Source organism: Zingiber officinale, chromosome 5A (genome assembly GCF_018446385.1).
Source record: "Zingiber officinale cultivar Zhangliang chromosome 5A, Zo_v1.1, whole genome shotgun sequence".
Classification (NCBI taxonomy): Eukaryota; Viridiplantae; Streptophyta; class Magnoliopsida; order Zingiberales; family Zingiberaceae; genus Zingiber; species Zingiber officinale.
In genome coordinates, this window is record NC_055994.1 from 9,909,578 (window position 1) to 9,932,693 (window position 23,116).

General features: G+C 36.3%; 1 protein-coding gene across 1 annotated transcript; it reads left to right on the top strand.

Annotated features, from left to right (window-relative positions):
- The first annotated feature begins 1,610 nt into the window (after nucleotides 1-1,610).
- Nucleotides 1,611-5,455, top strand: LOC121980013 (brassinosteroid LRR receptor kinase BRI1-like). The gene has a single exon (XM_042531987.1). The coding sequence runs from the start codon at nucleotides 1,748-1,750 to the stop codon at nucleotides 5,126-5,128; it is 3,381 nt and encodes a 1,126-aa protein (XP_042387921.1). The 5' UTR covers nucleotides 1,611-1,747; the 3' UTR covers nucleotides 5,129-5,455.
- The last annotated feature ends 17,661 nt before the right edge of the window (nucleotides 5,456-23,116 follow it).

The following is a 23,116-nucleotide window of genomic DNA, read 5'->3' on the forward strand; positions in this document are numbered from 1 at the left end:
AAAGTGTCTTGAAACTTCCAATATGAGATTAAAGTCTCATTCACAATGGAGCCTCTTTCCTATTCCATTTATTCTCCATTCACTTATACAACAATATGTTTGAGTATATCTTTTATGTCTTGATCATTGTACTAATAGGGGCATTGGAAATAAATGAATCACTTTTTACCATATATTTTATAGTCTTTACAATATTGTAATAGTTATTTAATAGCTTAAAAAAATCAAACATTTTGATATATATATATATATATATATATATATATATATATATATATATATATAAACAAGCCGAGTCAAGTTTTAAGGTATTCAAATTTATTTATTAAATTAATCATATAAACTGAGCCAAACTTAAAATAAACCAAGTCATTAAAACGATTGTTCAAGCTTAACTTGATTTATTTTTATGAACTTAAGTTTGGGTTGAACTTGACTTGAGTTTGATTCTTTAAATGTCATCGAACTCTTAATTTAAATTTATTAAATTTATTTGATTGTTTGAACTTTTACATTTTAAACTTGTTTGATTATTGTTAAATTTGGTAATATAAATTTATTTATTTATTTTAATATTTATTTATTTATTTAATAGATTGATAAGAATTTTATTGATGAATATTATTCACAAATATTATTCATGAATATTATTTACGAATATGATTATAAATATTATTTATAACTATTGTTTAAAAACGTTAACAAATAATATATATATATTCAATCATACTCGTTTAATGAAATAAATTATTTAAATTTATTTATTTAATTAATCAACGAGAATGGACCCATAAGTATTATTGTATCCATTTTCATTAGATGCGCAAATATTACAACAAGCATCCAGTTGGCCATCCCTTTCAGCGTGCGGCCAATCAGATCCGTCCATATTGGTGGGTCCCTTTCTTATCCGTCATGTCCTTCCCGACACCCCCATCTGGTCCCTGACACCGACACGTCACCCTATCGTCGACAGCAGCACGTGTCCATCAGGTCAGGCCCCTCGTCCATTTAAGCCCTCGCACTACCACAATTCTCCCACCCGATTTCCGCCACCCACTTTACTCCCCCTCTCTTTATTCGCCTCCCTCGTGGGGCCCACTCCAACCCGCAGTGGCAGGCTACTCCTCCCGAGTCCTTTTTGCGCTTCACACTTTCGTCATTTATCTCTTTAACACCCGAAATCGTACCGCCCCTGCCAGAGCAGGGGCTGTCAAGCATCATTCACGCACCGACGTGGATGGAGGAATGGGTATACTTGGGAGAGGCTCCGACGCTTTACTGTCCAAAAGAAAAAAAGTTCGACTTCACTATTTTTCTATTCGACTTTTTGACTTCTTTTGCTTTCACGCTCACCCATCCGTTCAGATTGATCCCGCCATTTCCAACGGCCAAGATGGCATATTGGCAGCACTCGATCCATCACATTATTCGCAAGACGAAAATGCCATCATGCTCGCGCCGCACGTGTGATAAATCGATCAGGGTAGTTTAGTCATACGACGTGGCATCTCGTCGTGCGGAACGGGTGGCCTCCTCGCTAGTGCCTGCCCAATCTGGTGGGGCTGGCTGTCCAATGACAACGCTGGTAAGCCGTTGGGCGTCGAATTTTATTTTTGTGAGTACAGAAATGCCATCGCCTTCCTCGCAAATTGTACTGGCTCCGCTCTGGTGCTCCGCCTTCCTCTGCGCTGCCTGCAAAACCCTTCAGCCCATTTGAATGGAAAGCTAAACGACAGGCTATGCCATGGAAGGAGAGCACCGACGCCGCTCCTCCTTCTCATCCTCCTTGCTCTGCCTAGTCTTCCTTGTCTGCCTAGTCCTCGCCGTGGGGGCGAGCGGTGCCGGCGACTTGGAGCTGCTGTTGTCGTTCAAGGGCGAAGTCGGGAATCCACAGTCGCTCCAGAGCTGGGACCGTATCCGCAGCCCGTGCTCCTTCACCGGAGTGACCTGTGACTCCGGCGGCCGCGTCGCCGCCCTCGTGCTACAGGGAGTGCCCCTCGTCGTCGACTTCCGCAGTGTTTCGTCTTCGATCCTTTCCCTTGAGGGACTCCAAATCCTTTCCCTCCAAGCTGTCAACCTCACTGGAACCTTATCTGGAGGCATCTGCGGTAGCCAGTTGGTTGAGCTCGATCTCTCCGGAAACGGTCTCCGGGGATCTCTTGCTGACGTTTTCTCTTTTGCCGCCGTTTGTGCCGGGCTGAAGTCGCTCAATCTCTCGCGCAACTCTTTTGGGATTTCACCAGCCGCCGCTGGGAATGCTCCTGCCTTTTCGGCGCTCGAGGTCGAGACGCTTGATCTCTCCTTCAACAAGCTCTCCGAAGAGTCTGAACTCCGGCTGTTGCTCTCCAACCTCGGCGCCCTCCGCCGACTCGATCTGGTCGGAAACCGCCTTTCTGGTGGTCTTCCCTCCGTCGTCAACTGCTCCTACCTTCAGCACCTGGACCTTTCTTCCACTAGCCTCTCCGGCGAGGTTGGCGACGATGTCTTCACCGATTGCCGGAGCTTGACATTCTTGAACCTGTCTGCCAACCACTTCATCGGCCGTCTCCCCTCCAGCCTCTCCTCTTGTGATTCCTTGACCTCACTCAGCCTATCCAGCAACAACTTCTCCGGCGAGTTCCCTGACGACATCCTTACCTCGCTACCCAACCTCCATATTCTCGAGCTGGCGTTCAACAACCTCAGTGGCAGTCTGGGGAACTCCATCACCACGATGCCCAGTCTTGAGGTGTTCGATCTCAGCTCTAATATGCTGACGGGAGCCATTCCCCCGGAGCTTTGCCCTCACGGGTTCGCCTTAAGACTGCTCTATCTTCAGAACAACCAGCTCACCGGCGGCATCCCGGAGTCTCTGAGCAACTGTAGAAATCTCGTCTACCTGGATCTCAGCCTCAACTACATCACCGGAACCATCCCCCCGGGACTCGGCACGCTCTCTTCCCTACGAGACCTCATCATGTGGCAGAACTTGCTCGAGGGCGAAATTCCGCCGCAGTTATCCAACCTCCGAAGCCTCAAGAACCTCATTCTCGATAATAATGGGCTCACGGGACCGATCCCCACCGGGCTGGCGAATTGCAAAGGTTTGAACTGGCTTTCCCTATCCAGTAACCACCTCAACGGAACCATCCCCTCCTGGATCGGCCAGCTTCACAATCTTGCAATACTTAAGCTCGCGAACAACTCCTTCTCTGGCCCGATTCCTCAGGAGCTTGGAGACTGCAAGAGTTTGATTTGGTTGGATGTGAACAACAACCAACTCACTGGATCAATCCCGCCGAGCCTGGCGAAGCAATCAGGCAAAGTGCCAGCGGGCTTCTTGGGTACCGGCGAGCCATACGTCTACCTGAAGAACGAAGGGCACAGTGGATGCCGAGGCACAGGCGACCTCCTCGAGTTCGGTGGCGTTCGGCCAGAGGATCTCGACCGTTTACCCAGCCGCCACTTCTGCAACTTCACCAGGCTTTACAAAGGGATAACACAGTATACCTTCAGCAACAATGGATCTATGCTCTTTCTCGATCTCTCCTTCAATCAGCTGGATGGGGAGATACCAAAGGAGCTTGGAAATATGTACTACCTTCTCATTTTGAACCTGGGCCACAACCAGCTCTCCGGATTCATTCCACCGGAATTGGGGAACCTGAGGCATGTCGGAGGGCTTGACCTCTCGCACAATGCACTTGAAGGGCCTATTCCTCAGTCCTTCTCCGGCCTTGCCTGGTTAGCTGAGATTGACCTCTCCAATAACAAGCTAAATGGGTCTATTCCTGAGCTGGGTCAGCTGGCAACCTTCCCACGTTATGACTATGACAACAACTCCGGTCTTTGCGGGTTCCCTCTCCCGCCTTGCAAAGACATTGCCGGGGCAAATTTGGAGACACAACACAAGAAGAATCATCGCCGGCAGGCTTCTCTCGCAGGGAGTCTCGCAATGGGATTGCTTTTCTTCATCTTCTGCATTGTCGGCCTCATCATCATTGCAGTAGAGAGCAAGAGGAGGAAGAATGAAAATAAAGATAAGAGCAACCGAGCCGCTGGGGACATCTACACCGATAGCCGGTCTCACTCCGGCACTGCCAATTCAAACTGGAAGCTAACCGCCACCAAAGATGCATTAGCCATCAGCCTCGCCACCTTCGACATGCCTCTCAAGAAGCTCTCTTTTGTGGACCTGGTCGAGGCAACTAACGGTTTCCACAATCATAGCCTGATAGGTTCAGGTGGATTTGGTGACGTTTACAAAGCCCAGCTGAAAGATGGAAGCATTGTTGCCATCAAGAAGCTTATCCATGTTAGCGGGCAAGCGGACCGAGAGTTCACAGCTGAAATGGAGACCATTGGAAAGATCAAGCACCGCAACCTCGTTCCCCTGTTGGGCTACTGCAAAGTAGGAGAAGAACGTCTGTTGGTTTATCAGTATATGAAATATGGGAGCTTAGACGATGTCTTGCATAACCGAAACAATGTCGGAATCAAACTGAATTGGGCAGCTAGAAGGAGGATTGCAATGGGAGCTGCCAGAGGCTTGGCATTCTTGCACCACAACTGCGCACCTCGTATAATTCACAGAGATATGAAGTCAAGCAATGTTCTTCTCGACGAGAATTTGGAAGCGAGGGTCTCAGATTTTGGGATGGCAAGGCAGATGAGTGCAGTGGACACCCATTTGAGTGTTTCTGCATTGGCTGGCACCCCTGGTTATGTGCCACCTGAGTACTACCAGAGCTTCCGGTGCACCATCAGGGGTGATGTTTACAGCTATGGCGTCGTCTTGCTTGAGCTGCTCACCGGTAGACGACCTACAGATTCCGCAGACTTTGGCGATGACAATTTGGTCGGGTGGGTAAGGCAGCATTCTAAAGTCAGAATAAGCAATGTCTTCGACCCTGTGCTGTTGAAAGATGACCCTTCTCTGGAGCTGGAGCTATTAGAGCATCTCAAGATTGCTTGTGCCTGCCTTGATGAGAGACCATTCAGGCGACCAACAATGCTAAAGGTGATGTCCATGTTTAAGGAGATACAAACAGTTTCGTCTTTAAGCACCAATGTTTCTTCAATGGATGGGAGCCTCTGCGAGGGAGATATGAGCTTGAAGGAAGAAGACAAAGAAGATAGAGTCTGAAGGAGGCATGCCAGAAGAAGTGGAATCTTCACACAAGCTGGTTCCATTCACCTTAGCAGGTTGGAGAGGACAGAAAATTTCATTCTTCACCTTCCCAATGGTATGAACAAAAGTTTTCCCATGTAGAATTATATCATACAGTCCCTAAAACAATGTTCTATATCTCTCTCTCTCTCTCTCTGTTTTTCCCCTTTTATTCTCATTCATATACGTTAATCATGCCTTCACAAGTTCTCTGTACATAGTAAGTGAATTTTGTGTGATTCATCTTCCACTCTAGAAACCCACCCTTATCTATAATTTAATTGCTTAATCTTTTACTTTGTACGTTCATGTGTTCTAACTGTTCTTCATCTGTTATTCACGTCACATAACACTCTTGGTTAATCTTTATTATAGGTAGGGATGAGCATTGGATTAATTGGATTGTTCGTTAGATGAATTATTTCTATTTAACCTAGATTTTACTCAGTTTCCACTAGAAAAGTGGTTTCCACGTGACTCACAGTGTTCTTTTTGGTGCACCTTCCACGATAAAAGTGGCTTCCAGCTTTTTTTTGTCTCTAGATTTTGATCCTATACCAGGAACCCTAAGAATCCTGAGTAGTTAAAAGTGGCTAGCAGACAACTTAGTGCCTTTCTCATGCTTGTTTTGGTTATCTGTATTAATGACCAGTAGTCGTCTATAATTTATCTTTTCTATCTTAGTATAGGGATGAGATGGTAGGGACACTGGGTGAGCGAATCGTCTTTTTTACCACCTAAGTAGCTAAAGTGACTAGCAGACCAACATAATTTATTCTAACCCACAAAATAAACAAGCTAAAACCAACCTTGCTTCGAATGGTGAAGTTCCATAACTAAGCCTAGTAATTTTTCTACTTGTTCTCTTAGCAGATAGTCATGATAGAGATGAATCGTACAGTTTCATCTTGTTGTATTGATACTCATGTTGTGGTATCTCCCTTGGCAGGGAGAGAACTAGGAATTTCTTTCATTTTTATACCCCCACACCTAGCTCCGTCCCTGCCCCTATTCCATGGTGTTTCTAGAGCAACTTAAAAGGCTTTTAGCTATAATTTTCTTCCAGTTGGTTTATGTTTCTCTAAATATGCTTAACCTAATTCTTCATGTTTTGATTGGTTATAGATAATGCGAATAGAGAGAGATCTTGTCGTGAATCAAAATTGTATCGAAACGGGTGGCAACTAAAGGAAGATAATTGAAATCATGGATAAGTTCGGAGAAAAAAATTCTTTCATCTCTAGTCACTTGATGGTTTATTATAATCGATTTTGTGATTTACCTCTCTTATAATCTAGGGACAAATTGTCAGGGACGTTTGAATGAGCATAATCATCTTTTAGTTATAATTGAAATCATAGATAAGTCTCTTCGGGGATGTCTATTTGGTTAGAGAGTGATAGATTTTTTATAACCAGAGAGAGATTAATTTTCAGAAAAAAAACTATGCTCATGACAAAATTATTTGATGGTGACCATAAATTGATTTTGTAATTTATTTTTTGTTTTTAGGAACTTTGAGGGACGTTTATGATTCAAATTATGAATAAGTTTATTCATTATTTTATGAGTTTCATAGATCCAAAGTGTTAAAATTTTGTCTTCGCCCGGGGTAGCAGGAGTACATGCTAGGGTTTTAGTTAGCCATATGGTTTGTCTTCTCTACTGTGGGATGAGGTAGATTGAAATGTAACTTCAAAGAATTATTTTCTGGGGAATCCAGTCCAGCAAAGCCAGTCCGCTGCGCTGTTTCCCCATCGACCGACATTTGCTTTGATGTGCCCTAATGTAGAGTCATCTCAAAAGGCAAAAGGACCGGCAAATATTAAGCAATGGACTCGGTAGATAAAAACAGAGGCCTTGAGCGGTCTAGTGCATGGAACATGATTATCTATATTTTGCTCCAATGATTGTCTCATGAATGTCCCACGCAAAGTGCAGCTGAGTTGATACTCTGGATGATAAAATTATGTCATAGGGCTAATATGTTAGATCGTAAAGTTTACTAGAGGAAGGGTGGATAACGATTATCGAAAATTCGTTAATAATTCAAGTACGTAGTAGAAAATAATAAGCACAATGCTAATAAAATTAATTTTAATTAATTCGGAGTCCTGGTCGATTTCTACTCTAAGGCTTGTACTCATCGATTGTACTCATCGAGTGTTTTCGTTGGGTAATCATTAATAATTCGTAAAATATTATAAATTTTAGTACAAGAATTATTAAAAAAATATCGATAACAGGAAAATAAAATTGAGTCGCACGTTGTTAGAGAAGCCTTGCAGTGTTGCAGGAGCAGTGCGCAACAGAGCAGTCATAGAAAAAGTTGTACTTTCTGCTCCAGGTAGAAGATTTCTTTTATAGGAGTGCTCTGTGCGCCTGGATCCCTTCGGAGCGCTTGGACTGTGACGTCATCCAACCAATCGGTGCTCTCCTAGCTGGCGGAGATAAGATTTGCCTTCCAGGCTCCCGGACTAGTTCTGGGTGCCCAGACCACCATTTTTCAGCAACTTACTTTCTTGTAAGAAAATTTAGTCCGAGGTAAATACAAATTATACTACCCTGCAAAATAAAGTGTTAGCACAATTATAGTCAAATATAGTAGTAATTAGATTCTGTCTCCTTGACATCAAAATCTAATCATGATCTCAACTTAGATTTTCAAAATGAATTTAAGTTGGATCGACGCCTATAATTCCCTAACTGGAAACACGTCCTCACCAAGTCACTCCCTTCTAGTGATTTACCTTAACTTACCTGTCAGACATCCGGTCAGTCCGTCGATCTGTCTGGACTTCGTGCCAGCTATCCGGTTAGCTCGTCGACCTAGCTGAACTTTCCTGCAACACTGAGTTAGCATAATAGATAAAATGGTATGGACTTCGTGCCAGCTATTCGGTTAGCCCGTCGACCTAGCTGAACTTTTCTGCAACACTGAGTTAGCATAGTAGATAAAATGGTAAGGTAGAATCTAATCATGATCTCAACTTAGATTTTCAAAATGAATTTAAGTTGGATCGACGCCTATAATTCCCTAACTGGAAACGCGTCCTCACCAAGTCACTCCCTTCTAGTGATTTACCTTAACTTACCTGTCAGACATCCGGTCAGTCCGTCGACCTGTCTGGACTTCGTGCCAGCTATCCGATTAGCCAGTCGACCTAGCTGAACTTTCCTGCAACACTGAGTTAACATAGTAGATAAAATGGTAAGGTAAAACAGTGTAAACAGAATTCAAGTATAACTTAGAGTTATCTCCCCCTAGGGTTGTTTAGCCTCACTGACTAGGAATTCCATTGTCTGACTTCACTCACAAGGGCTTTCTCCATCTGGCTTCACTCATTAGGACCCCGCTTCACTCACCAGGACTTCCACCACCTAGTTTCAGTCACTAGGGTTTGACTTCACTCACCAGGACTTCCACCACCTAGTTTTAGTCACTAGGGTTTGACTTTACTCACCAGGATTTCCTCTACCTAACTTCACTCATTAGGGCGTGCTTCACTCACCAGGATTTCCACTACCTAGTTTCACTCATTAGGGTCTGATTTCACTCACCAGGACTTCCACTACCTAGTTTCACTCATTAGGGTCCGATTTCACTTATTAGGACTTCCACCTCCTAGCTTTACTCACTAGGGTCTGACTTCACTACTAGGACTTTTACTTTGCCTATTCTTTGGTTATGTCTTACCCTTGCTAGTCATCTAGTTCTGACTAGACTTCTCTCCCAAATATCAAGTCCTGTTTGCATAAACCCTTGATCAAATTGATTAAATTTATATATATTATCAAACATCGAAATTCTAGAGGTCGATTGCACCAACAATCTCTTCATTTTTTATGTTTGACAATTTTCTTAAGTTAGACTTGGGTCTTTAAGGGTTAATTCTCAAAGTTTGAGAGATTCGAAAAGTTGAGAGATTAGAAATGTGATTAGAAATGTTTTAACTTTCTAACTTAAGATAACTCTATTTCTTTTAACTTTTTAAACTTAAGATATCACTCTCCCCGTTGGCACACATCAAAAGGATATAAATTTAAGATTAGTTTCCATTAGGTTTTGCACAAAAAATGTGTGAAAGACATATAACATTTTTCAAAAAAAATTTTCAAAGTGTTTGTAAAAATATCTTACAACGTATATTTAAAATAGTTGAGAAAAATTTTTTAAGTAAACATCAAAGAAAACTAAAGTAACCTTTTTTTTTTTTGAGTTTTCACAAAAGTAATTTTCTAAGTGACAAATCACAAAAGTGATTTTATAAGTAAGTTTTTATAGTTGTTAACTTTTCAAAAATTATTTCTAAAAATTAAAATTTTCTAACTAAAGTTATTATTTTTTTTTGAAAACAACTTAAAAAAAATTTAAGAAGAAGAAAAATTTTAAAAAGAAATTGTTAAGTAATTTGTTCAATGAAAATTTGGAAGTAAGCTGAACTTTTAAGAAGTTTATTATTAAGAAGCTGAACTTTGTATTTTTTTTTTTGAAAAAAAATATTTTAAAAATGACTTTGTTAAAATAATTTTAACAGAATTGGCTAAGTTACAAAAAATAATTTAAAACACTTTTCTAAAAAACTTTATGTAAATTCCAAAAACAAATTATCTAAATTTTTCAAAAGAAGATTTACGAGTATTTTCAAAATAAGATTTTTGAAAAATAGAAGTAAAATTTTCAAGAAAGAAGAAAATTTCTAAACAAATGGTTAGGACTGTAAATGAACCAAGCATTCGTGAACAAATTTGGTGTTCGACTTGATAAGAGCTTGTTTATGTTTATTCAATATACATAAGATTAATTAAACAAATAAGGTTGAATACCTCATTAAGCTAAACAAACAAATTTGAACATATATGTGTTCAGCTTATTAACGTTCGTGAACAATATTCACGAACCATATTTATTAATAAAACTCTTTTCAATATGTTAAATAAATAATAAAATAAAATAAATTTAAATTATCAATCTTAATAATCAATCAAACAATTACAATTTTCAAACAATCAAACAAGCTTGAATTGAAAGCTTTATAATATCTAAACGAACTAAGCTCAAACCAAGCTCAAGCCAAGTTTGAATTGAAAGTTTGATAACATCTAAACGAACCAAGCTCAAGTCAAACTTTAAACAAACTCAAACTCATAAAAAATAAATCAAGCCAAGCTTGAATACTCATTTTAAGCTCGGTTCATTTTAAGCTCGGCTCATTTTAAGCTCGACTTGACTCGGCTTGGTTATCTTATCAAACAAGCTTGAACATCCCAAAGTTTAGCTCGGCTCGGCTTGTTTACAACCCTACAAATGGTTAAAGATTCTAATAAGTTTAAAAGAAATAATCCTCCCCCTGAATTTAGTACTCTCCTGAAGTTAACACTCCTCCTAAGTTAGCATTCCTCCTGAAATTAACGCTAGTGTTTGAGTATGTTAAATTTCAAGGCCTTAGCACATTTTTGTATCTAAGTGTTTTTAGGGAATTTTAGTGTTAACAACACTTATGTTCATCCAGTATTATTTACATAAGAATTTCTATATACTTGTTTATATAAATTTTATTAAAATAAGGTTATTTAAATTAATTAATAATCAATTATTCTAGGATTAAATTAAGAGTAACAAGTAATTAAATTTAATACTTATTTGATTAAAATAATTTAAATTTTGTATTTATTGATTGAGTTAATTAATATAATGAAAGTCTTAGTTATAACTTTTTTATTTATTTTATTTTTAGATTTAATTTAAGTATTAATTCAGAGTTAAATTTATTAAAGTTATTAAATCAAGTTAAGTAATTTTAATATTCTTTAATTAAGATTAAAGTAGTTAAAATTTTAATTAATGTTTTAATGTAAAATCAAGTTTGATTTATAATGATTTAGAATAAATTTTATTAGGTTAAATCAAGATGTTAATAAAGTCAATCTTATTTCTTAAATGAAGTTAGACAAAACAATTAATTTTTAATTATTTACATATTAATTATTAAGTTTAAAGTTTAATTGAATTTTAATTAATTTAATTAAGATTTAAATTTTAAGTTAAATGTGTTTTTAAAATGATTTTGAAAGAATCTTTTAAAATAATTTTTAAAACAATTTTATAAAAGAAAAAAAGATTTTAATAGAATTTTTAAAATATTTTTGAAAATAATTTTTAAGAGAGCTTTTAAAATGATTTTTAAAAATATTTTTTTTAAAAGGATATTTTAAAATGATTTTCAAAAGGATTTTAGAAGATTTTTAAAATAAATTTTAAAAAAATTTTAGAATAACTTTTAAAATATTTTTAAAATAATTTTTTAAAGATTTTTAAAATATTTAAATGGATTTTAAAATATTTTTTAAAATGATTTTTAATAGATATTTTCTTAATGATTTTTAGAATGAATTTTTAAAAGGATTTTGATTAAGAGTGTTAATAGACTGATTAATCTATTAAATAAATTAGGTGATAAGTATGTTAGGTTAATTTTTTAAATTAAGGTTAAGAATTAAGTAGATTTAAATTAAATAAGTTATTAATTTTAAGTTTTTAATTTAAGTTGAAATTTAAGTTATGTAAGATATATTAGAATTAATTTTAATTTTAAGTTTAGGTTTAATTTAACTTAATTTAATTTTAATTTTTTTAATTTTAAGTTTTATGTTAAAATTTTATTTTACATTTTAATTTTTATTTTAAATTTAAAGTTTAAGTTAAATTTTAAATTTAAGTTTAATATTTACTTTTAATTTTAATTTAAATATTTATTTTAAATTTTAAGTTTAAATTAATTTTTAATTTTAAAATTTTAAGTTAAAAATTTAACTTAATTTAGTGCAATTTTATTTAATTTATTTTTAATTTAATTTTAGTTAAATTTTAATATTAATTTAATTTAAATTTTTATTGTATAATAATTTTAATTTTAATTTAATTTAGTTCAATTTAATTTAATTTAAATTTGTTTTATTTTATTTTTTAATTTATTTTAATTTAATTTAGATAAATTTAATTAAATTAATTTAATTTAATTAATTTATTTTATTTTAATTTAATTTGGTTTATCTTAATTTCATTTAATTTATTTTAATTTTAATTTAATTTAATTTATAGTAAAGTTAAGTGAGGCTTTAACTTAATTTTAAATAAAGTTATATTTTAATTAAGTTAATTTTTAATTTTAATTTAAGTTCAGTTTTCAAGTTTAATTTTTTATTTTTAAGTTTATTTGTAAATTAATTTTTATGTATATTTTTTTTATTTTTCTGTTTAATTTTCAAGATTAATTTTTAATTTTATTTAATTTAAATTTTTATTTGATTTAATTTAATTTAATTTGATATAATTTTAAAGTTAATTTAATTTATTTAATTTAATTTAATTTAATTTTAAAGGTAAAATTTTAAATTTAAATAATTTTAAGTTAAAATAATTTTAAAATAATTTTTATTTTAAAATATATTTTAAAAATAATTTTTAACTTAAAATAATTTTTAAAATAAAAATCAAATAATTTGAAAGTGAATTTTAAATTTAAATTTAGTTTGATTTAATTTAGTTTAATTAAATTAAATTTAAGTCTTTAGTTATCTCACCCTATCTATATTTTCTTTTAGGGAATCGTACAATTTTTGTGTGATGAGTTAAGTTCAATTTCAGGATTTGGTTTAACTCTGTATGAGATTCAGGTTTAGCTTTGGGCTCAACAAACGGATATTGTTTGGATAAACTTATGTGCTATGGTGAGTCACCTGGACATCATTAGAGTAATCATGCCTTTGAGGTTTTTCAAATAGTTTCATCCACTGAACTTAGTATACAACCTTGGTTTAACTAGTTAGATCCGTAAGAGGTAGTTTCAGTTAGTTCCACTAAGTCAAATGCACTATGTCAAAGTCATAACTTCCTAGACATGCATAGACAGAGTTTCCCTAACCTATTATCATCCAAAACTTTACAAGTATCATTTGTCAAGTTAAATTGTTGTCCCTATTTAAGCTAGTTCTAATTACCCAGTCAGATAAATTATTATTTTGGAGGTGCCAACTAATTTGGAGTCTCCTTTAAATTATTGACTTTTTAAGATTTTTGTATAATTAAAGTTAATTAGATTTAATGTTTAATTTGTAATTTAAATTTAAAATTTTAATTTTGAATTAATTAAATTGGTCAAATTATCTTTTTTTTTTTTTAAGGAGTGTATTTAATATTTTTTTTTTCAATTTTAAGTTAAGGTTATTTTTATTGTTTAAGTTTTTATTAGTTTTTAAATTTGAATTGATTAATTGTTTTAATTATATTTTTTTAAAGATTTATCTTTTAATTTTTTATTAATTGTTAATTTTATATTTTCTTTAATATTTAATTTTGAATTTCTTAAATTTGGTTTTGGTTTTATTGAAGTATTTGAATTTATCCTCCTATTTTCTGTGTCTTTCAAGTTTACATTATTAGTTGAATTTATTAGGTTAGTCCTATCTTCAAAATTTAATTTTTTATTAATTAAATTATGTTAGATTTGGATAGAATTTTCTAAACTGATTTTATCTAGATTATTAAATACGTTATTAAAGTATTTATTGATTTTATCTAAATCCATTTTCTCATTTTAACTTTTAAATTTAAATTTATTTTAATGTTTGATTTACTTATGTCTAAATGTTCTCTTAATTTTAAAATTTCTGAATTAACTTAATTATTTGAATTGATTTAGTTATTGTTCTGTTTGACCAAGTCAAGGTTGATGTTGAATTGATTAAAGTCTTGATTGACTTGATCAGAATCTAGATTATTTTATGGTTTTGAATTTAAATTATATAAATCTAGATTATTATGCACCCTACTTGGGATAATTCCATACTTATCTGAATCATCATGTAGATTATTTAAACTACTATTGATAGAGGTATTTAATAAATTATACTAACCTTAAGCGTATCCCCTAATTCAGTAATAGACTTCTCGATTGGATTTGACTCGAGTCCAGATTTGATTTTGTCTTAGTCCTCTAGCTCTAATGACTCCTCGTGTAGCTTGATCAACTAGGTCCAATGCGCATGTGCATTTTTGTACTTTTCTAATCTGCATAAAACATTATTAGGTAAAATATTACAAATAAGTTTACTTATATTTTTGTTCAGTTCTGAGTCCCGAGAAGACTTTCTCAATATTAGCAAATTATCAAAATTTAGACTTCCTAAAACCATTCCAATCTTCGTCTTCAGTAGTTGAAATCTTCTTGATCGTATGGTGGTAGTTCGTGGATGCTCTGTTCTTTTTGAATAGGCATTGGTATACTTACAAAAAATATAGACAGGAAGCAAATTTCAATACTTTGTTTTGGGGTAAGCGGTGTGAGAGATATAGAAATGAAGATATTTCACCAGTTTTTAAAAATTATAATAAAATTATAAAAAGTATTATGACAAATTTTACCAGAATGGTTATTTTGTCAATTTAAACTAATAGTGAAAAAATTGAAGTGAATTTTAAAAAAAAATTGGAGGGAAAAAATGAAAAATGATATAAATTTTTTCTTTTTAAAAAGACCCCCTTTGCCTGATTGATGGTTGCACCAATTTAGAGCGGTACCCGCTCTGATACCACTTATTGGATCGTAAAGTTCGCTAGAGAGGGGGGGGTGAATAGCGATTTTTGAAAATTCATAAGTAATTCGAGTACGCAGCGGAAAATAATAAGCACAACGCTAACAAAACCAATTTTACTTGGTTTGGAGCTTTTGTCGACTCCTACTCCAAGGCCCACACTCGTTGAGTGCTTTCATTGGACAATCACTAATAATTCATAAAATATTATAAACTTTAGTACAAGAATTATTAAAAGAATACCGACAACAGGAAAAGGAAATTGAGTCGCAGGTTGTCGGAGAAGCCTTGCAGCGTCGCAGGAGTAGTGCGCAATAGAGCAGTCGTAGAAGAAATTGTACTTTCTGCTCCAGGTAGAAGGCTTCTTTTATAGGAGTGCTCCTGGCACCTGGACCGTGACATCGTCCGACCAATCAGCATACTCCTAGCTGGCAGAGATAAGATTTTCCTTCCAAGCACCTGGACCAACTCTGGGTGCTCGGATCCCTTCCGGGCGCCCAGACCATCATTTTCCAACAACTCACTTTTCTATAAAAAAATATTAGTCCGAGGTAAATACAAATTATACTACCCTGCAAAACAAAGTGTTAGCACAATTATAGTCAAATAGAGTAGTAATTAGATTCTGTCTCCTCGAGATCATAATCTAGTCACGATCTTAACTTAGATTTCCAAAATGGATCTAAGTGGGATCGATGCCTACAATTCCCTAACTAGGAACACATCGTCACCAAGTCACTACCTCCAGTGACTTAGCTTTCCTGCCAGACATCCAGTTAGCCCGTCGATCTATCTGGACTTCGTGCTAGCTATCCGGTCAGTCCGTCAACCTAGATGATCTTCCCTGCAACACTGAGTTAGCACAATAGATAATATGGTAAGGTAAAATAGTGTTAACAGAATTCAAATATAACTTAGGGTTATCTCCCCCTAGAGTTGCCTAGCTTCACTCACTAGGACTTCCATTATCTGACTTTACTCACCGGGATTTCCACCACCTATCTCTCACTAGGACCTGACTTCACTTACCAGGACTTCCTCCACCTAGCTTCACTCATTAGGGCCCGACTTCACTCACCAGGACTTCCACCACCTAGCTTCACTCACTAGGGTCCTACTTCATTCACCAGGACTTCCACCACATAACTTCACTCATTAGGACCCGACTTCACTCACCAGGACTTCCACTACCTAGTTTCACTCACTAGGGTCCGACTTCATTCACTAGGACTTCCACCACATAGCTTCACTCACTAGGACCCGACTTCACTCACCAGGACTTCCACTACCTAGTTTCATTCACTAGGGTCCGACTTCATTCACCAGGACTTCCACCACATAGCTTCACTCACTAGGACCCGACTTCACTCACCAGGACTTCCATTACCTAGTTTCACTCACTAGGGTCCAAATTCACTCACCAGGACTTAGACCTCCTAGGTTCACTCACTAGAGCTTGGCTTCACTCACCAGAACTTTCACTTTGCCTATCCTTTGGTTAGGACTTACCTTTGCTAGTCATTTAGTCCTGATTAGACTTCTTTCTTCCAAACATCAAGTCCTGTTTGTAGGGGATCGGTGGTCAGCTAGAAGGGGGTTGGATAGACAACTCTCCCAAATTGATTACTTCCTACGATGTTAGCACAGTGGAATACAAAAAAAAAACAAATAGAAAGTTAATCTAAGGATAATAAGGAAATGCAAACCAATGCACACCCATTTAACGTGGTTCGGAGATAAAGCTCCTACTCCACGGCTGTCCGTAAGGTGGACGATCCCTATCTGTCGGTGGATAACTCCTCGGAAACTCCGGCTAGCTCAAACCTCCTCGTGGGTGGAGAAACCTCGCTACAAACTCACAAAGACCTCTTGGACACAAGGGAAACCTTGAGCACTGGTAGACTATTAATTAGACTTTAACCAAGTCAAATTTCGTCGGTCTTAGCCAAACTCCCAAGGCTTTGTTATATAGGCAGCGAGTTAGAAAACTCCGTCTGCCAATCGACTGGTGAAAGTGTCAGTCGATTACCTTCTGTGAAGATTCGATCGTTATATCCCAACGGCTCGATACCAGTCGACTGGTAAAAGTACTAGTCGACCGCTCTACATTGGTTGAGCGAACAGAAGTATTCTGTTCGCTCCCAGTCGACTGTCCAGTCGACAACACCTGTCAACTGATGAAACCACCAGTCGACTGGTATTCGAGTACAATCTCTCAGTACTCGGACCCTCACCCTTACGACTCACTTGACGCTTCTTTGCAGCCTTGACCTCTTGCCTTCAAGCCTACTTCCTTTGGCTCTCGTTCCTCGGATGCACCCAAGCCCGTGACTTGTCCCAATGCCATCCTTCGTGTATGTCTTGAAGTTGTTAGAATGTATACTAAAAGCCTAGCCTTTTGTAAACATTTTATTTTGAAATAAAGAATCACATTGGTTAAATGTCTACATTTATATGCTAAGTGTAGTTGTTCAATTAATTTATATTGTAGATAACATGGTGTGTGGTGTCACACACAGAAGATCATGTTACCAATTCCTTATAAATTATAAATAGTAGCTCACGACTAAGATGGAAAGGAACAAACCATTGGAGTAGTCGTAGTGTAATTTGATATTAATTTATCTTAACTATAAAATTACACTAGTACACTCTGAGTGTATTGAGTTGGACCATTTAAGGTAAGTTCTTTTTATACTGACTGAATAAAAGAACACGACCTTTGTTATTATGGAAGTGTGTGCTCTTAATCCTGATATAATATCAAACACATATATCTAGTATTTATTTCTTTGACTTATCAATGGATGAGATTTAGTTCGATAAATCAAGAGGCCCGATAAGTTGGGAAATGATATTATTTATAGTATGTGTTGTTGATTGTAGAAGAAAACTGTGTCCCAGTAATCTAGGTTGATAATGCTCCCAAGAGGAGCTCATAAGGATTGTCATATAAACCATGTAGGTGGATTTAGTCCGACATGATAATGAAGTTGAGTGATACTACACTTGGAGCTAGATATTAATTAAGTGAGTTGTCAGTAACTCATTTAATTAGTGGACATTCTATATCTTAAACACAGGGAGACTAACACACTCATAATAAGAAGGAGCCCAAAATGTAATTTGAGATTGGTGCAGTAGTTCAATAATAATTCTTTAATTTAGTGGTATGAATTATTATTGATGAAATTAAGTTGGGTGTTCGGGGCGAACACGGGAAGCTTAATTTCATCGAGAGACCAAAATCAATTCCTCCTCTCGGTCCATATCGTAGCCTCTTATATATAGAGAATTATATCCATCAAATACCCACTTTTTACCCACCCTTAGGTGGCCGACCAAGCAAGCTTGGAACCCAAGCTTGGGTCGGCCAAGCCAAAGGGTTGAGCCATTGTGGTGGCCAGCCAATGCTTGAAGCTCAAGCTAGGTGGGCCGACCACAAGAAAATAAAAGGATTTTATTTTTTAAAAAATCTTTTCTAATGTGGATATCATAGTTTTAAAAGAGAGTTTAAAATTTAAATCTTTCCTTTTATATCTTTCTACAAAAGATTAAGTGAATGGTTTGATATCTTTCCTTATTTGTAGTTAAAAGGAATATTTTAATTTTTTTATAAAACTTTCCTTTTTTGTAACCATCTTAATGATTTAAAAGAGAGTTTTAAAATTAAATCTTTCCTATTATAGTTTCTACAAAAGATTAAGAAAAGATGTGATATCTTTCCTTATTTGTAGATTGAGAGGAAGATTTTAATTTTAAAGATAACTTTCCTTTTTGGAAATCATCCACATGTTTTAATAGAGAGATTTTAATTTATAAAATTTTCTTTTATAACCAACCATGAAGGGAAAATTAATAGAGAAATTTAATTTTTAAAATTTCCGGAAACAAATAAGGAAGTTTTAATTTTGTGTTTAAAATTTGCCTTATTTGGAGCATATGATGTGGCCGGCCATAGCATGGGTTAAAAGGAATTTTAATTAAATTTTCCTTATTAACCTATGGTAAGGAATATAAGGAGATTTTAATTATAATTAAATTTTCTTATTTTCTAAGATCAAGTAATATAAAAGAGAGGGTAGAGGTGCCTCACCTTATAACACATATTCTATTATTCCTCTCTTTTTCTTCCTTAGTGTGGGCGACCCTATTCTCTTCTCCCTTCTTCTTCTTGTGGCCGAACCTCAACATCTCTTGGAGCTCTTGTGGTGGCCGGATTTTGCTTGGAGAAGGAGAGAAAGGAGGCTTTTCTCTTGTATCCCTTGGAGTTTGAAGGTTGGTGGCCGAAACATAGAAGAAGGAAGTTGTCTTGGTGGTTCTCATCTCGGTAGATCGTTGCCCACACAACATCCGAGATAAGAAGAGGAATACGATAGAAGATCAAGAGGTTGTTGTTTACAAAAAAAGATATAACTAGTAATTCTATTCCGCATCATACTAGTTTTCTTTGTATAGTTTTTGAAATACCAAACACAAAAGGCATATGATTCTAGTTTTCGAATTTGTGATTCGAGTTTGTATTTTTTTTTTCAAATTCGTGATTCGATTGTTCCTTTTGGTTAAACCTAGGGTTATATAAGAAAATTAAATATTAGATTTCATTGAAAGGCTTTGTCTAGGAAGTGGTGGATGCTCCCATACCCAAGAAGGCCTAGTGCCTCGTCATGTTTAACCTGGAAGTCGATTTCTGAAATTAATATTTAATTAAATTTGTAACATGGGTGGATTTGGATCAATAATGTTAAGCATCGTTTGCGATCCAAGTCTAAACCACTAAGAACAGATAAGTTAAATTTGGAATCAATAATTTTAAGTTCCGTTTGCGATTCTTAATTTAATTTCTAAAGAACACAATAAGTTGTTAGTGAAGGTTCAGGACTTGTACAAAATTTTTGTACAGGGGAACCGGTATGATATTCCGCATAGCAACCAACAGAAGTCGCTTCCCTCAGTCCTTGTCCTTACTGCCTTGTCTACGGTCCTTCAGATGTTCCGTCCTTCACCGGACCCGAAGCCATCAACCTGAATCATATGTGTATTATGCAAACTTGCACACTCATATACACATATCAAATACAAGGGTGAACCTAACTTAAACCCTTTGCTCAAACACCAAAACACATGGTCTCACGGACCATTGGGATTGCTCCAACATTGTTTGGATCAACCCTTGGTCAAATTGACCAAACTTAGGTATATTGTCAAATATCGAAACCCTAGAGGTCGATTGCACCAGCATAATATTCGAATTTCTTAAAAATTATTTTCTTAGAAAATTAGGAAGCTTTTGGTTTGTAATATTTTTTTTTCATTTTTCTATTTCTATTTTTGTGTTTTTAATATAGTTTTTAGAAAATAGAAAATGTGTTTGGTACGATAGATTGAGTATCTATTTTATAGAAAAGGAAATTAGAAAATACATTTGGTATGTTGATATGGAAATGGTAAGAAAAATAGTTATTCTTATTTGGAGAACATATGACTGTATATCTCAAACTCTACTAGTTTTCTAAGTCAAGCAAGCTTCAAGTTAGGATTAGCCTATCGATTAGAGAATGCCCATCATTACTTATCTCAAGCAAGAAATCTTGCTTGATGATCTTGATCAAGCCTGACTAGTCAAAAAAAAGTTCCCCGCTTAACTTTAGTTGGGGACATGTTGTACCAACAACCCTTCTCGCGCCCTCTCTTTAAGTGTCTTAATCCTGAGGATGCTAATTATGTAATGAGGGAAGTCCATGAAAAAATATGGGGAAATTATATTAGATGGAGGGCACTCACTCGGAAGATATTATTAGCTGGGTACTTCTATCTAACAATGTGTGTAAATACTACTTGATTCGTTATAGGCTGCATATTGCTAAATGTATTAGAACCTCTTTCACTGCTTGATAGAGTTTTTGAAGGCTTCCATTGTGTCAACCCCCTTTGATCAGTGGGGCTTGGATATTGTGGGGCTCTTCCCAATTGTAGCTCAATAAAAGAAATTTCTCTTAGTAGTTGTTAATTATTTTTTTAAGTGGGTCAAGGTTGAAGCATTGGCCCGGATAATTGAAGATGTAGTCAAGAAATTCCTGTGAAAAATTATCGTTTGTCGATATGACATCCCTCACAAGTTTGTTTTCGATAATAATAGACAATTTCAAGGTTGACGACTAAAAGAATGGTGTGAAAGATTCGGAATCAAGCAAGCCTTTACTTCAATAGCCTACCCATAAAGCAATGGACAAACTGAGGTGGTCAATTGAGAAGTAGTTCATGGACTCAAAATTAAATTAGATCACGTCAAAAGTAGTTGGGTGGATGAGTTGCCAAGCATCCTATGGGCTTACCGAACCACACCATGAAAGAGCACCAAAATGACTCCTTTTCATCTTGTTTATAGAGAAGAGGCAATCATCCCAATAGAAATTGGATAAGAGTCAATCCGAAGGAGCACTTTTGGACAAGATAATTTTGAAGAGCGACTCTTGAATCTTGATTTGATCACTGAGACTCGAGAATGAGTGGTTTCTTGACTATCAAGTATAATAAATGAGTTATTCCTTATACTTTCCAAATCGGAGATCTAGTTTGGAAGAAGATTAAACTGGTAGGAGACGTAAGCAAATTGGAGCCCTATTGGGAAGAACCCTTCCAAGTGATTAGCAAACAAAGCTCAGGATCTTATTATTTAGAATATACAAATGGATAAAAGCTCGATTGACCATGGAGCGTCAACTATCTAAAATCTTACTTGTGAATCATTTTACAACCTTAAGATTATCTCTTCAATGTTTATCTATGATTTGTACTTTTTTTAATCAAATAAATGGCTAATTCAATTTTTAGACCTAGATCTTGTTCTAACCTTCTCCGAATTTAGACTAGTTGGGGTTGAGATCCTCTATGATGCAGTAATGGGCTCTCCTTCATACAAGAGTCGAGCAAGTACCATATCGCCTTGTCATTTTTAGGACCTAAACTCCCTCAGACTTGGACATAGTTGGGGTCGAGATCCTTCGAGCTACGATAGAGGACTCCTCTTCATACAAGAGTCGAGTAAGTATAGTATCACTTTGTCCTTTTTAGGGTCCAAACTCCCTCGGACTTAGATATAGTTGGGGTTGAGATCCTCCAAGTTGCAGTAGCGGACTCCTCTTCTTATAAAGGTTGAGCGAGTATCATATTGCCTTATCCTTTTCATGGATGAAACTTCCTCGGACTTAGACGTAGCCGGGGTTAAAATCATCTAGGTTGTGGCAGTGAACTCCCCTTCGAATAATGGTCGAGCAAGTATGATATCACCTTATCCTTTTCAGGGCCCAAATTACCCCAGACTTGGATGTAGTTGGTGTCAAGATCCTCCAGACAGCTGTAGCAGACTTCCCTTCGTACTAGGATCAAGCGAGTACTATATTACCTTATCATTTTCAGGGCCAAAACTCCCTCGGACTTGGACATAGTCGGGGTCAAGATCTTCTAGGCTGTAGTAGCAGACTCTCCTTTATGCAAGGGTCGAGTGAGTACGGTATCGCCTTGTCCATTTCAGGACCCAAACTCCCCCAGACTTAGACGTAGTCGGGGTCAAGATCCTCTAGGCTGCATCAGCGAACTCCTCTTTGTATAAGAGTCGAGTGAGTACCGTATCATCTTGTCATTTTTAGAGTCCAAACTGTAAGTACCTAGTGTTGGTGTTGATATGGTCAACCAAGTCAAGTTAGATCCTGTGTATTTGATCCTTGTGTCTAAGTGTACAGGAGCTTAGGAACACAAGAAGTTGAGCGAAAGACATAGCCGCTGAGAAGGATGACAGGGGAATCGAGTCGACAAGCCCGATGCATCTGAGGGACAAGAAACTGTGGAAGAGTACGCTAGTGGAGAGAGAATGAGGCATGGGGAACTTCTGAGGAACGAGAAGCCAGAGTAGAAGCTTGCTCGAGGAGAAGGCCGGAGTTGAGTTCAGCTAAGCTAAACTCTGGAAGAACGACCGGAGTGGAAAGTCAGGCAAAAAGTTAACTCTAAAGTTGACCCTTGTTCGAGCGCCTAGACCAGTTTGGTACCTACCAGGCGCCCCGTCATAATGGATCAACGTTGAGTCTACATCAACATCGGTCCAGGCGCTCGAACATGGTCCAGGCGCCCGGACATGAATTGAAAAAGTCTATCTTCCAACCGTTGTGCAAAGTCATTGCTTAGAGATAAAATTTGTCACCCTGGGGGCGCCCGGAGAGGGTCCAGGCGTTCAGACTGCGCCACGTCAGAAACGGATAAATTTCACTAGAACACTATAAATATAGCCCTGGTTAAGTCAGTTTAGAACAACACTTCTGTACTATAAATTCTTTACTCTTCTTTCAATTTTTATGCTTTCAACGTCTTGTATGA